Raw genomic sequence first — 24,242 nt, 5'->3', positions numbered from 1 at the left:
CTTGGATGTAATCTGGAGACCAGGTGTTTCTGGAAGTAGCTGTAATATAGCTAGAATTTGATGACCTTATAGGGTGGGGCCTCAACCTTGGGGGGGGGGGCTACCTGGAATCTGCCGGTGTCTTATGTGAGCCTTGGACAGGCAGATATCCAGGTTCAAATCCCCACTCAGCTATGAATTTCACTTGATGGGGCTTTGGGCAAGTTTGTTGTCCCCATTTCACAGAGTTGTTGGGGATAATATATACCAGCCCTCTGCCTAGAACAGCCCTTAGCTGCTTGCCAGAAGGCTAAGATAAAAAAATGTAATAAAATGGCATCCTTCTAGTCACCAGCCTTTATAAAAAACAATCGATGAACTTAAGTTGTGTAACTTTGGCACACTGAGCCGTGTACAGTGGCTGCTTCCACCACCACCAACCCCTCCAGGTTTTTATTATTATTCAGCTGTCATGAAATGCCGGATATTGCAAAATGGCCTCTTATTAAAACACAGATGTGTCAGCTGGCTGGGCTATTCAGCGTGTTTCATACAGGGGAAAGTTGCTTTTTTGCTATCTCCCCCCCCCCTTTTTTTTTTTTACATGCAAGTGATGGGCTGTTGGCAGACCCGCCAGCTATCAGCTCTGCACCTGGACAAACATACAAATGGAAAGGTTAAACAGAAGCCGGAAGTTAGTTGGGAGGCAAAGAATAAAAGGGGAAAGAAAAGCTGCTATTGAGAAAGGGGACGTGATGAATGGTTTAAGTAGCAGGCACAGTGAAGAGCTGAGGCCCGCTCCTAATTAATGGAGGAGGGCCTGGCCGCCAAGCTGAGTGCCTTGGAACATTTTCCTATACAGAATTCGGAGGGCAGTGGTTGTGCTTGTGTCAGCCAGGAAGAAGTTCTCTCGCTCTCTGGCACGTGGCTTTGAAAACGTGCCTCTCCTTGGATGCACTCTTGACTTGAGTGATCTTTCTGGATGCCTGCACTTGGTTCAAATTCCACCTCTCTACTTCTGTCTACTTCATTCCCCTAAATCATGGGGTGGAAGGTGCTGCATGACGTAACTAGGCAGTGGGGGTGCGGTTTATAATCTCACGGGAGAAAGGGAGGCAGCTTCAACTCGCCCCTTCATGGCACAAAACCTCTCTAGAGGTAGCCCGAACTTGTGTAAGACGAGGGCTAAGGCCCAGTCCAAACCATATAGCTCATCACATGGGAACATCCTTCTCTGCAGTGTGCTAGTTCAGACTGCGGTCAGTTTGTCGCATGACTGATTGCATACGTTTGCCTAGAAGGCCTGTTCCAGTTGCCATTGGGCCACAAATGTCTGGTGCAGGGTGGATATTACTGGTTTAGAAGGGGCTGGCTGTTTGTGTTGTCTGCATTTGTCCCACATCAGCCCTGGTAAACTCTCTTTGCAGGTTTTCAAAGCTGTTCAACTTGTAGTGACAAGTGAGGCGAAAGAAATGTACCTACAGAACCACAGGAAGCACATCCTCTCTCATACTGCTCCCACCTCTTAAAAAAAAAAAATGGCCATGAGTTGTATTCAGCGTTAGTCCTGCTCAAAGTCAACCCCGTGAGTTGTATCCAGCCTAATCATACTCCAAGTAGACCCACTGAAATGATTAAGCCTAAAATGGAAATGCCCATTAATTTGAGTGTAATCTACTTGTGAGTGGGACTCACTCTGGATCTATGCCGTTGAAATTAATGAACATCATTAGCTTAGATTCATTGATTTTCATTTTTTAAAAAATAATCTTTATTGCTTTTAAAACTTACAAGAAAAGAAAAAAGGCGAGAGAGAAAGACAAAATAGAGCAGAGGGGGGAAAAGAGAAAAAAAGAAAAAACAATACAGTAAACAATACAAAACACAGCCTTAACACACTAAACTAAACTAAACAAAACAACAACAATTTAAAAACATATACCATACCATTTCATTACTCTATCTTTCATTCCCTTATTTCATCGACCTCCTCTCACCTCCCTTTTTGTATTCCACTTCTATTACTTGTTTCAGCAATTCCTTTCCATCTTTCTCTATTTTTATCATTATGAATATCTTAACATATTTTTTACCTTATTTTCTATTAATACTGAAATACTTATTTATACTTAACTCCTTATAACATTTCTGCTAAAGCCATAAAGTTTCATTCCAACAATTTTCTAACACTCATTAAATTTACAATATTTCTATATATAAACTTTAAACTTTCCCAATCTTCTACCACCATCTCTTCTCCCTGGTCTCGGATTCTGCCAGTCATTTCCGTCCATTCCATATAGTTTATCAACCTGGAGGTCTTCTGTCCGAGGCTCTTAAATCTTTTCCAAGTCCCTTCTGCAGTTTTCCTCATATTCTTTGATGCTGAAGATGCTGAAGCGCAGGTCTTGGGAGGGCCCCGACCCAACCATGCTCCCATTCCCTCTCAACAGGCCAACCAACTCTCCACAGCTAGAACCAATGTCCATACAATATCTCAAATCATGTTTCAAGGCTCCTCCAGATCCAAAGGCCCCCACAACTCCAATCACCTCCTGACCCAGATTCAGGACCCAAAGGTCAATAAATCTCTGCATGAAAGAGTCTATCCAACCTTCCTTCTCCAATCCAAGCAGGGCTCCAATCTTCAAATTCTGACTTTTTCTATATTCATTCATAAAAGGCTTCCACTTATAGTCCTCAATTTGCCTCTGTAAGACTGGGGCTTCCACTTGTATTATTTTAGGTTCAACAACACCAACTTTCTCCTTCGTCTTCTCCCCAGTTTGTCCTGTCAAAGTAGGTTCCTGTGTCAAATCCTGAACAATTTCTGTATTAATGATCACTTTTTGCCCCCAATTAATCACTTTTTGTCCCAAGTTCTCAAGTTTGGTATTCATAGCATCCGTCTTCTTGTGGAGCTGTTCCAACGAATAGCTTATCTTACATAATACAGTCACTAAGGCTCCTTCTGTCAACATTCTTAAAATCCAAGGTCAATCTCTGATTCACACAGTTTTTATCTTGCAGCTGGAAAAACCCCAGCTCCACTCTTGTAACAGTTTCAAAAGTTCCCTCTAGAGGGAAACAGTCTCCACTTGTATCAATCCTTTCAAACACAATTTAAACTATAAAGTTAGTTTCAATTTTCAGTTACTTTTCCTGCTTTTTAAACGCAGATGAGGACAATGGAAACAATATATTTCTCTTATTTAGCTAGCTGTCAAAAAAGTCACTCTTTCTGGCAGCCCATTTCCAGGTTCGGAGCAGTGGTAATTTGGTTTTTCACTCTCCTGCAGGCTCGCTAGGTCCAAAATTTCCCCCCTCTTCTCCTGCTTCCAAGGGGGGTTTAATAGTTTTAACCGATGGAGATTTAATCCTTTACAAAAAAAACTTTCCAAGGCTTTAACTTGCAACTTCTTTGCTTCAATCTATTTACAAAAGAGGAAGGCGGACTTCCTGTTTAAAACCTTCCCATTTCGATGCCAAATTAATGAATTTAAGGATCCAATTTTCCGTTCTACTCACGGGTAGTTGTTTAAAATCCAATTGTCCACAGGAAAAAGTCAGCGCTCTCTGGCAACAGCGATGCGGCTTCACTCCGTGAAAGAAGCAGTCAATTTGAAGCACCGCGCCCCTCACCCCACTTCGCTCCGGATCCCCAAATCAGGGTTTCCCTGTGAGTAGGGGAGGCGCAAAGGGTGCCAGCCGAATCCCAGGTTCACAGGCTTCTCCTGCCTGTGATTTCAGTGGGTCTCCGCCTTCGCCGTGGCGGTCAGACCCTAATTTCCACGGAGCAAATTCCTCCCGATCGGAGGAACTCCACCATTGCCTGGAGGTGCCAACCCAGAAGTTGATTCATTGATTTTCAGTATATCCACTCTGTCTTTGACTTAGTTAAATGCAACACCACTCTGTGTCTTCAGCCTAAGTTATGTCTGACCGTTGCAAACATTTTTTGTGGGCAAGTAACTTTTCATGGGCTGAATTTGCAAGGTTGTCCTTCCCAGAGTGATGGGCTGTTTCACTCCTCAGATAGCTTTGGCTGGGGAGGGAAGCACTGAGATCCTAATTTCATAGCTGCACTGTCTTCATACTGCCAGACCAAGCAATTAAGTTGTAGAAATAGCTGCTTTCTTTTCTTTACTGAGTTGTACAGCTTTGGTGTCCCCACCCCGAGTTGCATTTATGAGGGAACGTTCTTGATTTGAGACCTTTTTAAGGGGGTCCGTAGCAGCTTGTTTGCAGTGTAACAGCAGAAACATTATGGCGACGTTTTAATATCACTTCTTGTGCAACGCCACTGCAATCAGAAGACACGCAGGTTGAGAGTTACCGTATTTTTCGCTCTATAACACGCACCCGACCATAACACGCACATAGTTTTTAAAGGAGGAAAACAAGAAAAAAAATATTCTAAACAATGGGTGCATGATTTTTGTGGTCCATGCTGTGGCCACAGACATGTGATCTGACGGTGAATTTGGGGTAGCCCAATGCAAAAATCCTGAGGATCCAGCGGCGTAGCGTGAGTTGTCAGCACCCGGGGCAACGCAAGTAATTTGCGCCCCCTAACCCGGGGCAAGGCAAGTAATTTGCGCCCCCCAACCCCTAACCTGCGAGTTGCCGCTGGCGCTGCTGCGCAAACAACGCTGCTTGCCCGGAGGAGGATGGAGGCAGAAGCAGCCGCCGCCTGTGGCTGGGCCGAGGGGATGACGGCGGCGGCAGGGTGCAGAGAGAGGCTGCCCGTGCCCGGCCAGGCGTCGGTGGCGGCGTTGGCGCTGCTGCAGCGGCTGCTCCTCCTGCGAGCAGTGAGAGGAGCGCAGCCACAGCGACGGCGGGGGACGCGCGCGCTAGGCTGGCGGTGGCGGCGGGGAGCCCGGCGGAGGAAGGAACTTGTCCCTTCCCTCTGGACTCGCGCCCCCCCCCAGATGTTGCGCCCGGTGCGGTCGGCACCCCTGGCACCCCCCACGCTACGCCACTGTGAGGATCCATGTGGATCCATGCTTTGTAACCACATTTTTGCACCACTGCGGCCCCAGGCAACAGTGGGTATGTGATTTTTTTGGTGCAAGCTGTAGCCATGGACATGCTATGTGATCTGATGGTGAATTTGGGGTGACCTAGTGCAAAAATCCTGAGGATCCATGTGGATCCGTGCTTTGTAACCACGTTTTAAGTGGGGAGGGAAGGAAAAGCACTCAAGGGACAAGGAACATGCGTGGGGTGGGTGGAGAAGGATGCTGCTAATAATGCTGAAGAGGGGTATAAGAGGAGAAGGCTCTTCTCCTCTCCCACTTTGCTCCTTTAAAGCAAGCAGGCTCTCTGTCCCTCTCCTCCCCCCCCACTCAGCGGCTCTTCTCCCGCTTTGCTGTTTCAAAGCGAGCCACGGAGGAGGGAAGGAAGGGGAACAATGGATCCTCTGCTCACGACTGCACCAGATCCCCCCCGCCACCCGCAGGCATTCGCTCCGTAACACGCACAGACATTTCCCCTGACTTTCTAGGAGGAAAAAAGTGAGTGTTATGGTGCAAAAAATACGGTACCTTGTTGAGAAGGCGCTTTGAAAGCGGCAAGAAGAGCTGGCTCTTCCAAAAAAGAGAAATGGCGGGTACTTTGGAGAAAGAGGCAGACAGAAGTTGCCTCTGGAACTTGTTCGGCTGCCAGTGCAATGTAGCTGTGGGTTGCACTGTAATTCTAGGGCTGGACTGTTTCCTGAAGCCTGCAACAGAAACCTTTATTTGATCAAAAGTTTTTTGGCTGTTTCCTAGATCATTAGGAGAAGGGCCATGGCACAGCAGTAGGAGCATCTGCCTTGTATGCAAAAGGTCTCCAGGTCCAGTCCCTGGCATCCCCAGGTAGAGCTGGGCAAAGACCCCTGTCTGAGGCCCTGGAAAGTGGCAGCCATCCATCCTCATTTATTTTTATGCCACCTTTCCATAGGAAATTTTGCTGGAGATATCTCAGAACATTGGGGGAAGGGGAATGACATAATTCATTAAGTTACGAAATGTAACAAAAGTTAAGCAATAAATTAATGGAAATACTAAGATCTATTCAATAAAATTAAACAATCCTCATGATTCATAATAAGGTATAACAGAAAATGGGGGGGCATCAAAAACAATGCGCCACAAACACTACCCCATCCCAATTTGTCTCTAGGCGTCATCAACAGCATGTTTTTTCTGGACTGTCACCAAGGTTGTCCCCAGTGCCTTCCACAGCTGCTTTTTAAGCTGGAATCAGTCAGGGCTCTGCCCTCCCAGGCCAGATGGAAGCAGGGCAGCAAAGTAGGGAGCAGCCTTTCAAAATTTGAAGGTGAGATCTGACAATAGTCAGATCAGACAACACTGAACCAGATGGATTGGTGGTCCTGTGTTTCTTGGAGTGGCACATTCACAGTGTGATATATGGAGAGGCTTTTCAGTTCTTTGGAAGAATCTGGGCCACCCCAAAGTCTGAATGAATCAGGCCTGAGAAATACATGGCCCTCTAGAAGTTGCTGGACTCTCATCAACCCCAACCAGCATGACCAGTAGTGAAGAGTGATGGGAGTCCAGCAACAACTAGAGGACACCAGGGTCCCTACTCACGCTTTAAATTGACCCAGCAACTCTTAAAATTTTTCTTGTTCCCATGTAGCTTGTAAATTCTATCTAAGGGGTTATTGCTGTTTTTTCAACCTAGAAGGGAGCAGCTTGAACAGGTTGTGGCTAAGAGCATGTGCTAGGAAGAGATTTGGTGGAGCATAGTGGGCCACAGACTTAATAGAAGGTTTCTGGAGTCTCTTATTTTGTGGTGCAAAAGTGGGGCTAATAATCCTGGCCTACTGTACAGGTTTGTTGTAAAGGCTACCGCAACATAATTTACATGAGGCAGTTTATAAGTTGCCCTGAGACTTGTTTTTTCTTTTGAAATTGATGGTTCTGTTTTCAAATGTTTACAGTGGTACCTCGGGTTACATACGCTTCAGGTTACAGACGCTTCAGGTTACAGACTCTGCTAACCCAGAAATAGTGCTTCAGGTTAAGAACTTTGCTTCAGGATGAGAACAGAAATCGTGCAACAGCGGCGCAGCAGCAGCAGCAGGAGGCCCCATTAGCTAAAGTGGTGTTTCAGGTTAAGAACAGTTTCAGCTTAAGAACGGACCTCCAGAACGAATTAAGTTCTTAACCCAAGGTACCACTGTATATGTTTTATATGTGTTAGTTGTTGTTAGCCTTGGATTGCCTTTGTGTTGGGAAAGTGAGGGTTGGGGAGAATAAGGAAAAGGCTTGAGTGAAGAAAGTGAGGTGAGGTCCTCTTGGTAGTTGGGCCTTGCAGTCCTTCACAGATCGAGGTTTTGCACTTCTGTGCTGTTGCACAAGGCCAGCTAATCCCAGTGACCCTTGGGAGGAGAAGTTATCTGTGAAATGCTCCATCAGACACGCTGTTTTCCAAGCAAGCTAAAAAAGGGCATTTCTGTGCAAGTTTGTAGTTAGCGCAAGCCTCCAGAGCTCTCTGGGTACACTTGTTCAGAACACAGGCAGAGGGCTGTAGCTGCCGTGAAGCCGCCTCTCTTGAGTTTTCTGTCTTCACATCCTCCTCCTCTGAGGCATTGCCCTTACACGCTTAGGCCAAGCCCCTGGCTTGTTCTCAAGCCAGCCCTTGTGCAGCTGCGTCATGGATCTGTACGGAAAACAATAAACATCTGTTCTGTCTGAAATGTGTTGTGCAGGTCAGTGAACAAACATAAGCAGCCTAGGAAAGAGCTGCTCCTTATTTTTGCTAAACATATCCTACAAGAACTCACAGTGGGACTTAGCTCTCGACAGTTTCTCCTCCCTACTGCAAGTCATGTTCCTTTAAATTCTGGCTGGATTTCCTCACCGCAGGACATAGAAAAGAAAAGGTTCTGCAAATTCTTTGACATAATACCTTGTGTCCAAACACAGTACAATGGTACCTCGGGTAAAGTACTTAATTCGTTCCGGAGGTCTGTTCTTAACCTGAAACTGTTCTTAACCTGAAGCACCACTTTAGCTAATGGGGCCTCCTCCTGCTGCTGCTGCGCCACCGGAGCACGATTTCTGTTCTCATCCTGAAGCAAAGTTCTTAACCTGAAGCACTATTTCTGGGTTAGCAGAGTCTGTAACCTGAAGCATATGTAACCTGAAGTGTATGTAACCCAAGGTACCACTGTACAGGAATAAGGCAATACCAGACCTTGAGGAGTTGTCAAGAGTCTCTAATGAAGTATATGCAAATGGTTACCAGGTGAGATTGGGTGAGGGAGCAGGTTCCCCTTAAATTCAGCAGCATCCTGTCCCATCCAACTGAATTGCTAAAGAATTTCGGGCTAGCAAAACACTCTCAACCATTGTCCACTCTTTAACTGAGGACAGAAAGTATTTTTGTTTAGGCATAGCTCAGTTGGAGTGTGGTGCCAATAATGACAAGGTTGCAGGTTCAATCACTAGGTGTGTGTTTTAATCTGTTGTTAGCTTATTGTGGGTTGTTGTATTTTAGTGTTCTAAATAGTTGCTTTTAACTGTTTTTGCTCATAACATTATTGTATTATTCTTTTAGTAAACTGCTTTGAGGTGTTTTACAGTCAAGCGGTATATAAATCTTGTGAAATAAATAAGATACGTGGGTCTGGGTGAGAGGCAGCTACTTCCTGATTTCTTGAATCCAGGCAATTTTTGCTAATGTTGCCCTGAAGGAGCAAGGTGAGAGAGGTGGTGTGAGTGTGGATGCTAATGCAATCTGGACACCAATGTACCAGCACCTCAGGACTGTGGATGTGTCTTTTGCAAAGCACATATCCCAGTTTCTTCTCCAGCCAATCTGGGCACCAACATTCCTGTGAAATGAAATAAGTTCTGCCTCAGGATTCAGGTATGACTTCACAAGTTTGTTCAGTTTTGTGGGTTTTAAGGAATAAGGCTTCAATCCTAAGCATGCTTACTTTTGAAAGCTGACTCCTCCAACATCAGTGTCACCGACTTCAGAGAAAATAGGTTGAAGCAGTGTTAGAAACTGAGATATGAAAGCTAGGAACTATATGGCACCTTAAACCAAGGTTATGGGTGCAACAACGGAATGTCTAGGTGCGCTTTTTAAATAACAAGAATACAAAGCTGAAAATGAATGAGCTGCAGCTAAAATATTGTGTTCATTTTACACATGGTCTAGTCTTTCCCCTGCCCACCCCGCTAATATTCTTAAGAGGGTCTCTTCTCCAGTCCTCAGAGAATAGCTGGAAGTGGGGCAGCAGAAAACGGCCCTCCTTTCCTTCCTCACTGCAGTTTTAATCTGAAATCTTAGGCGCAATACTGCACTCAGAGCTCAGAAACTGCTTGCACTAATGAAATTCCCTGTCGCAAAATGCGCCTAGAGCAATGTGAGTTTTGAACACAGAGTTGAAGGTAGAATAGTGAAATACATTGCCCCCCAAACCTCAGGTAACACACACCCCCCATCGAGTATCTGTCCATTCTTAGACGCAAGCTGCAGCAGAATTGAGCAAGGATGGTGGCACCCGGGGTCCCTGTGGCTTGCATGAATGACTTGGAGAAGCATTTTGAATGAACAAATGGAATAGGAACAGCACTGATTTGCTACTTGGAATAAGTGTTTGTTATGACAAGTGTAATCTAGTTTTAATTAGCAAGATGCTTCATGGTGTGCTCCTCAGTGTTCTGTAGTCATTCCCCACCCCCACCCCCCAAACTAATGAAGTTTTTAGTAACTCCCAGCTTTGTTCAAGCACTGCTGAATTTATAAAGAATGGAGATTAATGAGACTCTCTTGCCTTAATGCTAAAGCAAACTTGAGCCCTGCTTAAGACGCAATTAGGATAGTGTTTAACTTCGTATTTTAAAACCAGATGGCGGAGATGGAAGAAGCCAGCTCCTGTGTTTTACATCTCCTTTGCAGAGCTAAGGGAGGGGAAAGGGATCCCTCATTTAAATTAATTGGATTTGACACAACAGAAAATACTTCATGCTGTGGAGGAGGCAGTGCCTGAAGTCCCAGCTCCTTTTTTAAAAATAAACATCTCAATTTCAAAAGCTCGATTGTGCTTGATAATTCCCATCCTCCAAATAAAACCTATGAAATATAAGGGTGGTGGAGGCTTTTTCTCCCCTATTTGGCAGCCATTACATGCCTCCCATGCAAAAAAACAAAAACAAAAAACCCTCACAAAAGCATTTTTCTCTTTAACAGCCCTTTCCCTGAGCTCAGAAATGGATTTCCCTCCAGCCTCTGTCATTCAATTATCACCTCGGGAAATGCACAGATATAACTGATGATCCCTTTAAAACAGCCTGCAGTGTTCCACACACCCCTCCCGATCCTTCTCGTCTTGTCTCGCTCCCATCATTAAATGTAACACTGCCGCCGTACATTATATAGGGTGACCCTGACGGCTGTCACTTTGATGCTGTGCAGAGATAATAAGATTGCACATGTAATGAAGGGCAGATAAATAGGAAAATGTTTACGGGATGGAGCATGGTGGGGTTTGAACAGCTTTATGGTTTCCTTGTTCCCCCTTCGCTCTCGCTCCCTCCCTTTGCAAGCCCAGAATTGTGGTTGTGGTGGGTGGGGCAGAGAGAGAGAGAGAATGAAGAAGATAGCAGGCCTGGGAGGCCAAATGACAGTGCTATCCTAATTCCCCCCCCCAAAAAAAAAAAATAATCCTGACATAAAGCATCCAACTTCCTCTAAGTTGAGAAGCCAACAGTGGGGTCATAGCAAATACATTGTCAATAGCCTAGCACTGTAGTGTTGGTTTTTTGGAAGAGGAAAAAAGTGTGGCATGCCAGTACCAACTTACAATGGACAGTTATTCAAGGCTGCTAACCTGATTCAAAATCGTCTAAAGCTTGTGATCCTTAGGTTGCATACCACGCAGCCGAATCACTTTTAGACTGGGACTTACTTCTGAGTAGCCTTCTTTAGTGTTGGGCCTCCAAGAGTGAGTTTGCATAATCCGAAGACTCAACTGGGCTTGCTTCCCTCATCTGTATTTTGTGTCTCTCTTTGAAATGGGCATTGTAAAGCAGGTTTTGAAAAACAGAAATCCCTGCTTATAGCTTGGATCAGGCTTCTTTCTTTCTTTCTCTCTGTTATGTGTGTGTTTTAAAAATCTTGTCATATGGTTGCTCTTTTTCTTTTATTTTTGGCTTGCTTCTTTGTGCTTGTTTGTGTGTAAATATATATTTAGCACCCATGGAACTGGAGGGGAGTGTTGCCTGCCTCCCCTCTAGATAATTTTGGCAAGCATCAATGTGATGGTTTTATGAACTTTCATTTGCTCTTTTCCTTCTCCCTTTCCCCTACCCTCATTATAAGCAAATTAGTACTGTGAAATCTGTGTTTTTCCAGTAAGTACCACTATTCACATTCTTTGCCCCAGAAAGACTAGAGTTGAGCTCTGACCCACCCCTGAATAAAATAAGGCCCCAAACTCTCCTCATGACCCTACCTGTGATTTCCCAATAATCCGGCTTGTCATCCTGTTCCTTGAGGAGAATCTAAATTTATAGGTTACAGAAGAACAGTCCCTCTGTTTCCCATTCAGAAGATGATGATGGATGGTTCAAATCCAAAGCTACAGATTTTGCTGCCAAACCACAACAGAGAGTCACCAGTGCAGTAAGCATGGGTGCCGTGGTGTTCTTTGGGTATTCCACTGGTGCCTGCAAAGCCACTGAGATCACCTTCCTCACCTGCCCCTTTAGTGTTGTGAGGCAGTGAGAGGGTAGTTACCTCCCCCCCCCAAAAAAAAAGTACATAGAAATGAAAGAGGAAGTTGGAAGAGTGACACTCTCTCCCACTTCCTCTTTCAACTCTTTGTGCTCTTCAAGGCTAATATTAATTCTACTGGATCTGGTCTTTACACAGATCCCTTGGAAAAGCAAAGTGTGCACACATGGATTCTCTCCCTCTGTCTCTCATCCAGGAGAAAGAAGTAACCATAGAGGATGGCATCTATAGGACTCATTCAGAAATCCAAATGTGACCACAGATGCCATAACTAGTCTGAGAACGAGTTGCATGTGTTGACTGTGTTCACACATCAAAGTAAGCCAGAAATCCTGGTTTAATCACATGCTGTATGGGAGTGAGCAAGGCCCCCTTCTCAGCCCCTTGGCTTCCCCCTTCCTGTGAGCAACTGAAGAAGCCAGGATTAAGCACTTAACCATAGCTCCCCATTACATGCAAATCCAGAAACTACTCTTAACAGTTTCAAAAAAGGAAAAGCCAGAATATGGAGCCATGGTTTAAATATCCTGGCTTGTTTGGTGGAAGCTGCAAACCATGGTTTCAAGGTTCACACATAAGAGGAAGCTAAAACTTGAGTGCTGAATCTTGGCTTGTTTGTCCACTTGCTCAAAAGGTGAAGGAAAGCAGCTAGGAAGGGGCTGCACAAACACATGTGCATATCGTGGTTTTTTTAAAGCCATGATTTTTGCCTTTCCGTGATGGCTGTTCACAAAACACAAGTTTTCAGTATACAAGTCCCTGCTCAAAACTTTCCATTTCCATAGGAGTGAAATGGGCTGTTTTTTCTTTTGTTTATTTGGATACCACCTTCTTGAGTGCAGGCAGGCAAGTGATGACGAATGCTGGTTTAAGAACATGACACCCTCATCTCCAGATAGGACTGGGAAAGACACCTTCATGAAATGCTGGAAAGCCATGGCCAGTCAATGTTATATCTATATGGTACAGAGCTAGGTGGATAACTTCATTGAGACAGCTTCACACGTTCATAGATCAACACATGTGAACCATACCGGTTCATAAAGGACAAGGCAAGATTGGACACTGAAACATCATTGATTGCAGGTTCTGCTAGAACCTAGGAGGGGAATAGAAGAGGAGCTTCAAAACTGCAGATAGTTTGTTGGCCTGTTTTTACAAATCTTCACTATGTCCCCTGCTGAAAGCCAAACTATAAATCCTTTGGGCATGCACACAATCCCATCTCCTAGTCCACAAACTGATTGTGTGAAATGGCTTTGGGTGGAAGGACTTGCTTCTGCACAGGCAAAGGAAAAAACTGTGTCCCTGTTGCTTCACCCTGTGGAATCCTTTAATGATGGATGGAATTCCAAGTGAGATGGTTGATTCTTTGACCACGCACCCCTTTGATCACTACTAACAGCACCCTTTATGTGTCTCCCGCTGAATGCTGAATTGACAAATATGACAGGATTAAAGGGCTGGAGTTCCTTCCCTCTTCTAGGTGGAATTTGGCACACACAAAACGAAACAACTTGAGATCATAGTGGTGTTCACACAAGGCGTGTGTGCGCGTGCGCATGCGTGCATATGTGGGTTGCCACTCACTTGGCATCCGGGTTGCTGACAACCACACGTAAGAGCGAGTGCCCAAATAGGTGCCAGATAATTGAGTTACACATGACATCAAGGACACAAAACACACATGGGTAACACTTTACAGCAAGCTACAGTGAGCAGCTGTGACAAATCCCAGCAAGTGAGTCAAGCCACATATTGTAGGGGGCAGGAGAAAGTGTTAAATTAGGGTTACTAGCAAGTCTGACCATGAGAAGTTGATGACTCCAGATGTAGCAGTCAGATCCTGAGTATTGAAGGAAAAGCTTCATCTCGTTAATTATCCCACTTATTTATTTTTAAACAAGGGGCAGTAAGTTGAGCCTTATCAGGCATTTGGGTTTGAATGAAAAATGAAGTATAATAATCTTGAGCTGTCTTCTTCCAAGAATAGCGGAAAGAGAACCCTCTGAGAAAGCTGTAATTTTAACATTTCCCACGTATACGTTTTATAGCGTGTTCTAAGATTGTGACATTTCGGAGGAATGCCCTAGGAAGTCATTTTGCCTCGGGTGGGGGGAGGCGATTTTTTAATCATGTGTTCTTATAATGCTGCAGGAAATCTTAATTGTTTCTTTAAATGCCTCTTTTTATACTCCTAGTAAGATATTTCTGGGGATGTGCGGAGTCCCCACAGACCCAGGGTGGACATTAATCAGCCCTGCTGTGCAATCTGCTGAGACTTGCTGCTTAATTAGAACAGGCACGAAACTATTTGTCACCACTGACAGGCGCTCGTGGGTGAAGGAAAAAGTGGGGATAACGCTCAGGACCATCACCCCTTAATGAAACGAGGCTGAAGCTGCCACTGAAAGAGCACAAATTGGTTTGTAAAGTTGGCTGCCCTTTGACTTCCTCCATTCTTCTTCTTTGGGCCTGCAAGGCAGTTTGCTAAATCCAGAGGAGGCCTGGCCAACTTGTTGACCTGCCAAGCCAAGCACGGCCATCACCTATGTATCACAACCCACCAGGAACTGGATAAATCTCCTGTTCTGGCCATGATACCTGATGGCTATGTTCTGTCCCCATTGCATCTGAATATCAAGTGGCAGGGAAGAGTGTCATTCTGCTCAGGTCTTGTGGTCTTCCCACAGGTATCTCTTTGGCCACTGTGAGGTCTACAGGGATGCTTGGCCTGAAGGCCCCATTAACCTGAAAGTTAACTTTCAGAGTTTTGTTTTGGGTGAGGCAGCAGCTGTCCCCACGGCAATGTGGTTTGATCTGAAGTTCTTTAAGAAGACCTCATATCTGCAGAACTGTAACTGAAAGACAGAATAGGCTTCCTTAATATCCATTACTAGATTCAGTTTTTCCCCAGGAAATTGCCAACATTGCTCGCTGCAGTTCTGCCTCAGTCACACAGCTCTCAAACTTCAATCTTCAGAGTTTATTAACCAAGGTAGTCTCTATTTACTATGAATGTTGATGGGTTTCTCTCCCGGTTTGGAGAGAAAGAAAGAGAATGCTCAATAAATGCAGAGGATATCTGCAGAACAATTTAAACGGGTGGGGAAAGAGCTGCTTCCTTGGTCGATTTTTCCTGCCTTGGAGAGCCCTCCTCATCCCAAGACCCAGATTCTTCCCGCCAGACGTATGATTTTTACTGACAGGAGCAAATAAATGCAGAAGCTTTTGTTCCAGTTCATTCCAGAAAGTCAGTGGTCTCCTCTTCCCTCTTTTAACTTGAACCATGATGCTTCTGGTATCATCCAGCAGCGATCACTATATCCATTGACTGGTTGCTGAGTCTTATTACGGCTGCACATTGCATCTCAACCTCTCTCTGCTTTTTCCCCCCTCCTCCTCTTGGTAGAGTTATGCCCTCGGGAAATTAAAGAGCAATTATTAGGGACTTGTTTGCTCTGTGATGCCATAAGAGGTACTTGAAAGGTAAGCTGATGCATTCACGAGGCGGGCTGTGTGTGTGTGTGTGTGTGTGTGTGTGTGTGTGTGTGTGATTCTTCCGTTCCAGCCCCTTAGATTCCGCAGCACACACTGTTAATCCTGTGTTTACCTAAGGCAAGACTTGAAACATAAACGCACCAGCACAGCTTGTACTGTGTACTTTCCATTTGAGAAACCACCGATAAGGATAAGGAGGTGCAAGAAAGCAAGGCAGGCAACACTTGAAGCCGAGAATTGCTCAAGGTGGAGTAGTTTTATTAATAATAATTAAAAAACCCGCTTGGCCCTGCATTTCATTGTTCCAGGCAAATTACAAGATGCACTTAAAAACAGAAAATGGAGGTGGGCAAAAACCATAAGCCTTTTAGCACCTTAAAGACCCACAAACATTGCACCTGTTTGGAGGATTATAATGTTCTGTTTACGCTTTTGTAGGCCGCCTCAAGCAGAGGGGTGGCATTAAAATGTTTCACATCTAATTTAGTCACAGAGAAATGAAGAAGTGAATCCTACACCCTTATCATGAAAAATAGGGGCTGAATTAAGCAAATGTTGCATCTGCTGTAGAACAGCACCCCCTTGGGGAAGGTCTACAGCTAGCTGAATAGATTTGATCCCTGGCACCTCCAGATGGGCTGGAAAATGCATCTGCCTGGAGCAGTGCCTGGGATTTGGGGATGAGTTACAATACAGTGTTGTGTTTGTGCATGTTTTGACATCTTTAGTGCTGAGCCTTTCCTTGTTGTTGTAGGTCTCAGTCCAAGGTGTTTTATTTTCTTCCTTGATGTGATGCCATTGAGACCAGCAAGGGGTTGTTTGCAAAAGGGCTGTCAAACAGCCCTGCATTGGGCTTTTGCTATGCTTGTGTTCCCATCTGGGGAATTAACCTGCACAGCCAAAACACATTCAAACCTGATGTCATCTACCTGTTGAAGTGTCACCAGTTGATTGGCAGGTAGACATTGTTTCTTTAAAAAAAGAGAATGGCCTCACTGGCTGAATTTCATCCTCTAGCAGGCCACATCCTCTATAATCGAGCACGCATCATCATCCTGGATACTGCCTTACCATACAGAAGCATAATCTCTCACCACATGAAATACTTGCTCTTTCTGCTTATGAAATGGGATATTGACCAGCCGTGATGATGATCAGCTGGGTTGTTTTTTTGTGGCCCTGTCTCTTATTTTAGAGCTCAGAAAATGAGGTTCATTTTTGTCGACATTGCCACCCTGCGTCACACGGCCATCACTGCATAGTGTGCGACAGGGGCGGCCTATGCTCACTTTTCATGTCACAGGGACCTCATGGGATGTGGTGGATGGCACCAAACAGCAAGTCCCGCTCACCTGTAGCAGGGTTCTAAGATTGGGCAATGGCCAAGGTCTCATGGCAGAAATCGCCAGGGCATGTGGGGGATCATTTAGTGCAGGGGAGGGGAACTCCTAACTCCAGTAGATGTTGTTGGACTCCCAACTCCCATCTGCTCCAACAGCATTTGGAGGATCACATGTTCTCCAGCCCAGATTTAGTGGCATCTGTGAAGCGCTGGGGCTGCATGCTCCACTGCTGACTCCTTGGTCCACCATCCCTACCCATTTTCCCCAAAGCTGCAGAGAGCTCCCAAGTTGGTCCATTAATCACAGCATAAAGGAGAGGGCATTGGGACAGAATCTGAACAAAAGGTGGAACAGAGTCATGATTGGGAGAAACTTTTGCGGTTGGTAGATGAAGGCCTTTCCCATCACAATGGAAGAGGGCTGGAGAGCATATTCCAATCTGAGTATCAGCCCTTCTGCTCCATGGCAAGATGGCTAGGATGAAATTGGAACAAAATCACACTTGATGCTGAGGCTTATTCACAAGTGACTTTGATGTATTTCTTGCCTGGGAACACTCAGTCACTGCCATGAAAATGTTTAAAAAAGAAAAGAAAAAAAGACGAAAGGTAAGCTGGCTTGACTGGGAGCATATTTTGGAGCTAGAAAAACTGTGCTGAACACAAAGGTTCATTGTGCAATTTTGGTCTCTCTTCAGTCCTGGAACCGGGTGTCAAATCATCCTGTCTTGCCTTGCTAGCCCCAGTTGCAGCACAGAGATAGTAAGAAATAGGCAACGAAGGCTCCTTCCATGTGAGATCAGCGCGGAACAAAAATGGCCTTTGCAAGGCTTGTCCATGCCTGTTCCAGTGTTGGCTTGTGGGCAGGAAAAAACAACAACCCATACACTGACACTGGCTAATTTGCCAAGCAGCCCTTTTTATAAAGGGCCCTTTTGATCAATGATTGCCGGTGTTAATGTTTCAGTAGGCTATTGATTTCTGCAGCTGCTTTTTGTTCCCTGAATTTATGCACGATGGATGGGCTTTCAGTGGCGTGCACACACTATGCATGTTTGATTAAAGTTCAATTGACTTAGACTCTCCCTCGCAGTGAAGCCGGGAGCTGTTTTGCCTCCCCTGTTTGGAGAGCCAAAGCTTTCTCAGCTTGTCCTTTTGTTTGTGCTCAAGCTCCTGCCACCCAGGCAGTCACCAATATGCTGCTGCTAATCTTCTCCGATTCACTTCACTCCTGCATTTAATTCCTTTGCTAGACATGATAGCCTTTGATAGGAGAGGCCACTAGGAAAGCCTGGGGTGGGATTTGTGTGCCTCTGAGCCTGCTGGCAGAGGTTTCTAATGTGTGCATAATGCATTTGTGTGTATTTAGGGTTTCGGAGATGGATCGAGGGTTGTTCTCACAATTCACAAACTTGGGTTTTCAGAGAGGTAATCCTAATAATCATTCATTAAGTGTTTTTATTCTAGATTTTCATGCTGACCTTGCAGGGTGACTTGTTCAGAAATGTGTGTAATACATGCATTTATTACCTTATAACTGTCTCAAGGCAATTTACATATCAGATAATTTAAAAAAGGTAAAGGACCCCTGACAGTTAAGTCCAGTTGTGAACGACACGAGGGAGCCAATGTTTGTCTGCAGGCAGTTTTTCCGGGTCATGTGGCCAGCATGACTAAGCCACTTCTGGCAAAACCAGAGCAGTGCATGGAAACGCCATTTACCTTCCCACAGGAGCAGTACCTATTTATCTACTTGCACGTTGACGTGCTTTTGAACTGCTAGGTTGGCAGAGCTGGGGCTGAGCAACGGAAGCTCACCCCCATCGCAGGGATTCAAACTGTCGACCTTCCAATCGGCAAGCCCTAGGCTCAGTGGTTTAGACCACAGCGCCACCCGCATCCCATCAGATAGTTAGGCACTGTTAAAAACGCAAAAACAACAATACATTTAAAATAAGCCTTGAAAGTTTCAAGTATGTGTTAGTCACCCTATGTAGCGTGTTCACAAGAACCCTATGGGTTTCAAAGAGTATCACTCTCACAGTTCCCCAAATTTACATTATCGCCTTGGAAGGTGGTAGACTTTCTTCCACTGGAGATTTTTAACAGAGGTTGGATGGCCATCTGCCAAGGATTCTTTAACTGTGATTGCTGCTTTGCAGGGGGTTGGACTAGATAACCTGTGGAGTCCTTTCCAACACTACAGTTCTGTAATTGTAGGTCAGCCTAATCTTCATTAAGGGCTTTTATCATTCCAGCTTTTGCTTGATAATGGGGGGGGGGCTTATCCACACTTGCATGTAACACATCACTCAATGACATAACACCTGCTGGCAGGCACTCAAAGAATGTGTGAAGGTTGGCATCCTCAGCCCCACTTGTTCCACCTCAGCTTTCCCAGATGTCACATATGCAGTCATGGGGCACCAACTGGCAGTGGCGGACTAGGAAAAAGATCTTCGGATTGTCCTTGGTAGCAGATGAAAATGTCAACCCAACATGCAGCAGGTGTCAAAGAGTCTGTTAGGAAAGGGATTAAAAGTAAAACCTACTGATACCTTGGAATCTGTGGTGCAGGGTATGGAGAAAATAGAGAGAACTTTTCCTCCCACCCTCCTAATACCAATGCTCATTGGGACTGTCCAATGAAGGCGGACTGCAGGGAGATTCAGGACAGGCAACAGAAAGTTTTTCACACAGTGCGTAGTTAAACTATGGAATTTGCTACCGCAGAATGTAGTAATAGTACATACAACGTAGACAGATTTAAATGGGGCCACTAATCATGATAGCTGTATCCTGTCTCCACTGTTTGAGACATTATGCCTCTGAATACCGGTTCCATGGGTATCACTGGTGCAGAGAGTCGTGCTATCTCACTCAGGGCCTGCTTATGGGCTTCCCAGGGGCATCTAGTTAGCCATTTTGAGAAAAGTCCCGTTCAGGTGATCAATGAACATGCGAGGGCATAAAATGTGTTGTGGGCACAGAGTTACGCACACTGTTCCCGCCATCAATATCTCCATCCTCGCTACTTTCCCCCATTGAGCAGGAACATAACATAAGCATTTAAGAGCCTGGCTGCTGTTTTTAAAATATTGTGAGAATACAGGGTGATAAAAGTTGCAGGCTTGTAAGGAATCATGGAGGTGGGGGGTAAACAATAGCGAAATCCACCCCAGGCTCTCTCCTCCTCCCCAAAATAGCACAGTAACATGATCAAGGCCAAACTGATCTAGATTCATACTCATCGGGGCCATATATAGGACCATTGTCTCAGGGCACCCATCTCCAGACCAACCCAGATACAGTTAAGTTGTTGGGGGCTTAATCAGGCCGATCTTCCCTGCCCCAGCCAGCCACCCTGCTTTTGCTGCTTTTCTGCAACTGACGCCCTGAAAATTCCATGATTCAGCTCCTTCAAGAGCTCAGTTGTATGCGGATTTGTTTTACCTTGTGTTCAAGGGCTGCTTGTCAGTAATATCCATATTTTATGTATATAAACATTAAGCATTGTGCTTTTAGATATGAGTGGTATGCCAAGCTTTAAAGGTGGTTGTTTTTTTGTGTGTGGTTTTTTGCACATTGGTTGGTTACAGTGGACGGTCATCAGCAGGTTTCAAGGAAACTGAATTATCTGGATGCCCTTCTTACATTTTCTAGTTACTGTATTAACATCCATAGTGTCTGCCTCAATTTCACACATTGCCCTGGGGAACATGTGTACACAGTGATGCACAGCACAGTAGCCTAGAGACTGACTCTGGAGGTCTCTGGTTTAGATCTCACCGATGCAACGAACTCACTCTTTAAATCTCAGCCTCAGCATCCCTACCAGCTTACCCTACAGGGTTGTTGTCAGGATCCCAAGTAGATAATGAAGACCTTTGAAAACTTTAAAATGCTTTGCAAGTGTATAGCTGCAATATAGAGTTGCATCTAAGTTCAGCTCAGAGTAGACCCATTGAAATTAATATCTCTTAAGTTAGTAATGGAGATTAATTTCAGTGGGTTTACTCTGAGTAGGACTGACATTGGCTACCACTGACAGTTAGTGTTTGCCTTGTAAAAATGCACAATCTTCAATCTGTAGAATCCCTTGTTCGTAATGCTGTGCCGTACACAGTCTCCATACCTACCTATAAATGTTCATGCCTATTTTCCATTCTGCTTGCTTACGTAGTCACAGCTAGCACACACACACACACACTCATAGGAAACGGAGTCAGACCTCTGATCTATCTAGCTCAGCATTGCCTGCACTGACTGGCAGCGGCTCTCCAAGGTTTCAGGCAGGGGTCTCTCCCAGCCCTACTGTTGCTGTTGGGGACAGAACCTGGGACCTTCTACATGCAAAGCAGTTGCTCTGCCACTGAGCTGTGGCCCTTCCCCTACACACACGCGTGGACACACAGGCTCCTTTGGGTCAGTAGGTGCCAAGAGTTTATGTAAGACACAGAACAAGGCTGAATTCTTTCCAAAATCAAATGCTTCCCTGTTGTTTATCCACGGCTCCTGGTGTCACATTTCGCGTCTTCCAAAAGCCTGAAGCCATGCTGCCAACCCCTCACAGGAGCTTTCCAGGTTCACATTTCCACTTAGCGGTACCGCTGCTGGCCTTCCGCCTGTGGCTGGGAGTTTCACTCGTGCAAAGACCCGCAAGACGTGACCCAGGGAGCATAACGGGTGGAGGTTTATAGGAATTTTTAGATCGCATATAGGTTCAAAGAGGGACCTCCCCCCCGCCGCCGCCGCCTTCTCTTGTGGGCAATTGAGGTGCATTTGTTCTGAGGCTGGCTTTCAAGAGGCTTCCTTAGAACACCTCCCGTTCCCTTTGCAACTTGAAAGAGGCAGCGCCTTTTACCCTTGAGGCAGACAAGCCGCTCGGAAATGATGGGGTTTCAAAGCAAAGCGAAAGGAGATTAAAACCACACACTGCGCTTTAACTTGACATTACATCTGCTAGTTTGAATATCATCTACTCCAGTTTTTGAACGTAAGCCAGCTTCATTACGCTGCGGAATTATCACAGACTTCTCTTGGCATGCGCTTTTACTGCCTAATTATCTTAACGTGGCTGTATATATTCAGATTAGAAAAGAATAGATTGCTTTAATACAGTTTCGGGTGTTGTGGCTGTAGCCTTGTCTTTAATATGTTTTAATCTCAGGTGTGTTCCCCCTGCCCGCCCCAGCCACGAGTCTTAGGGTGGCTTATTTTTTAATATCCATATATAGCATAAAGCTGTGTGTTCCTCCCTTTTGTGATGGTAATGCCCTCCAATACCAAACAGTAAAATCTAAGTACCAGCTTGAAAAAGGAAAAGAAGCATGACTACCTTGTATAATATCATTTGGGGCAGGGGCCTATGCCAAGTCTTCTAATTTGCCATTCCAGCCCCAGAAACTAGGCACTGTTCTTCAGAGACTTCCTTGGACGATCAATTTTTTTTAAATAAAAAAAAATATTGTCTTTCTTTCACTTCAAATGGCTCTCCAAAGTGGCTTACACAAAACAATGAAATATAATTGCATTAGGGCTGCTTCTTCCACCTCTTACACACCAGTGGCATCTAGCTCACAGCTGGTTTTAACTTTTCAGACCCCTCTTAGGTTGACTCTTGTGGTTTTCGGCAGGCTGTAACAACCTTGTGCTCCTTTTACAATATCCTTTGGCAGCATGGTTCTTCCCCATGCAACCTGCCCTCTCCACCGTGCTGGGTTGCTGCCACGGTTGGTCTTGTGTAGAAGCATCTTGATGTGGAGAGAGTAACCGGAGTGTGCAGATTCCCCTTGCAGAGACGGTGATGCTATTTGCCTCATTTATCTGTTACCTTAGCAAGAAAGCAGTGATATCATTAGCGCCCACTGGGGACAGGAGTGCTCCGTGGCCACCTGCCCCTTGAAAGCAGCTGTGCTTCAGTTCTCCAACACACTCCAGCCACCCCTTTGGGGGAAGCAGCATAGCTCGGAGGTGAAGCACCTGCTTCTGCTTGCAGAAAGGTACCAGGTTCATTCCCCAACATCTCTAGCCGTGAGGATCAGATATGTGGTCGTGGGAATGGCCTCTCCCTGAAGGAGCTGGTGTCAGCTCCCCTCAGCCCCAGCCCAAAACCAGGCTGGCAAAGGCATTGCAAGATTAAGTGGGGAAATAGTCTGGCCTGGTATAAGTCAGCTTCTTGGATCATCTGTTTCCCATTTCAGGGTTGTGTCCGGCTAAGTTCTGCTCCACAGTCATTGAAGTTAATGAACCGAAGTTAGTCGTGGCCTTTCATTTCAGTGGGTGTGCTCTAGAGTAGGGCTAGCATCAGATGCAACCCACCGATAAATGAACCCCAAACCCCTGCACTTTTTCTCTTTTCCTGGGTCATTTAAACATAAGAACTGCTTTGCCAGGAAAGATTAAATCTGCTTGCCCATCTCTCTGTTCCCAGAATTGGTGGTCCAGATGTCTCTGGGAAGCCCGCATGCTGCTCTGACAAACCTTGTGATTCTTTCTCCTTTTCCAGGGAGAATTGATCACCTTCTATTACTACTGGAAGAAAACCCCCGAAGCGGCCAGTTCCCGGGCTCACCGCAGGCATCGGAGGCAAGCCGTGTTCCGGAGAATTAAAACCCGAACGGCTTCCACTCCAGTGAATGCTCCCTCCAGGCCCCCCTCCAGCGAATTCTGTAAGTAGCAGGCTTAAAAGCAACACATTTGTCTCTTGTTTAGATGCATGGGGCTAAAACAGAAGGTAATGGCTCTTTGCCTATGACCGAACACAGCCGGGAAAATGGAGTTCAAGCCCTCGGCTGCGCTCGCCCTCTCAGTTCATTATCCCTGCGGATGGCAGGTGCCTGGGATCAGCAAGCGATTGGTTTTGTGCTGCGCGGGAGAAAGCTCAGGCAATAAGCTGCTGGGGAAATAATAGGCGAAGCTTCACCTTGGCTATCGAGGCGATTACGTTTGCCCCGATTTGCATGGGAACGTTGCACTTAGCTCCAGTTCTATCATTTGCAACATAGAACAAAGGCCCCACGTTCAGAACCCCAGAGAACCAGCCACAGTCTGTGTGGCATGGACATGCAAATGCATTGCTCCTGCAGAACAGCCACTGCTATAGGTGCCACGTAATTCCCGTTTCCCCTCACACACACCCCAGCCAGTATAGTCAATGGTTAGGGATGATGGGAGTTGCGGTTCAGCGAAATTTGGACATTTCATTTTGGTTGAAAATGGGGAAACACTTTGTGCGTCTGATCAAAGCTTCTTTTGTGGCACAAAAAATCCCTTAGCTCTTTCTTTCTTTTTTAAAAAATTATACACCGCTTGACTATAAAAAACAACGCTCAAAGTGGAGTAAAACAATAAAATTATAGGCAAAAACAACTATTTGAAACATTCAAAAGATTAAAATCGGTGGCAGATTAAAACATTCATCAATATTCTACATAGCTGGGTAGCCTCGTCTAACAAAAATGCATTTAGGAGGTGCTGAGGAGAGTGTAGCGAAGGCACCTGTCTGCTGTCAATAGGCAGGGAGTTCCAAAATGTAGGTGCTGCCACGTAAAACTACCTATTCCTTATAACCACAGAACAGGTATTCCAGCAGCCTATTGTGGGGGGAAACGCAGGTTCTCCAACTGTGGTTTAGGGATAAAATGTCTGAGCAGGGATG

General features: G+C 45.4%; 1 protein-coding gene across 20 annotated transcripts in view; it reads left to right on the top strand.

Moving 5' to 3' along the window:
* Nucleotides 1–24,242, top strand: part of RERE (arginine-glutamic acid dipeptide repeats) — a 358,060-nt gene that overhangs the window by 308,672 nt on the left and 25,146 nt on the right. For all 20 annotated transcript variants that reach the window (XM_082229762.1, XM_082229757.1, XM_082229756.1 and 17 more), the window contains one exon: nt 23,091–23,253. In XM_082229762.1, the coding sequence (XP_082085888.1) occupies nt 23,091–23,253 (163 nt within the window). The remainder of the gene's footprint in view (nt 1–23,090; nt 23,254–24,242) is intronic.

This window comes from Podarcis vaucheri (assembly GCF_965113315.1).
Source record: "Podarcis vaucheri genome assembly, chromosome: 7".
Lineage (NCBI taxonomy): Eukaryota > Metazoa > Chordata > Lepidosauria > Squamata > Lacertidae > Podarcis > Podarcis vaucheri.
Note: the sequence above shows the minus strand (reverse complement) of the source record. Positions and strands in the feature narration are given on the sequence as shown.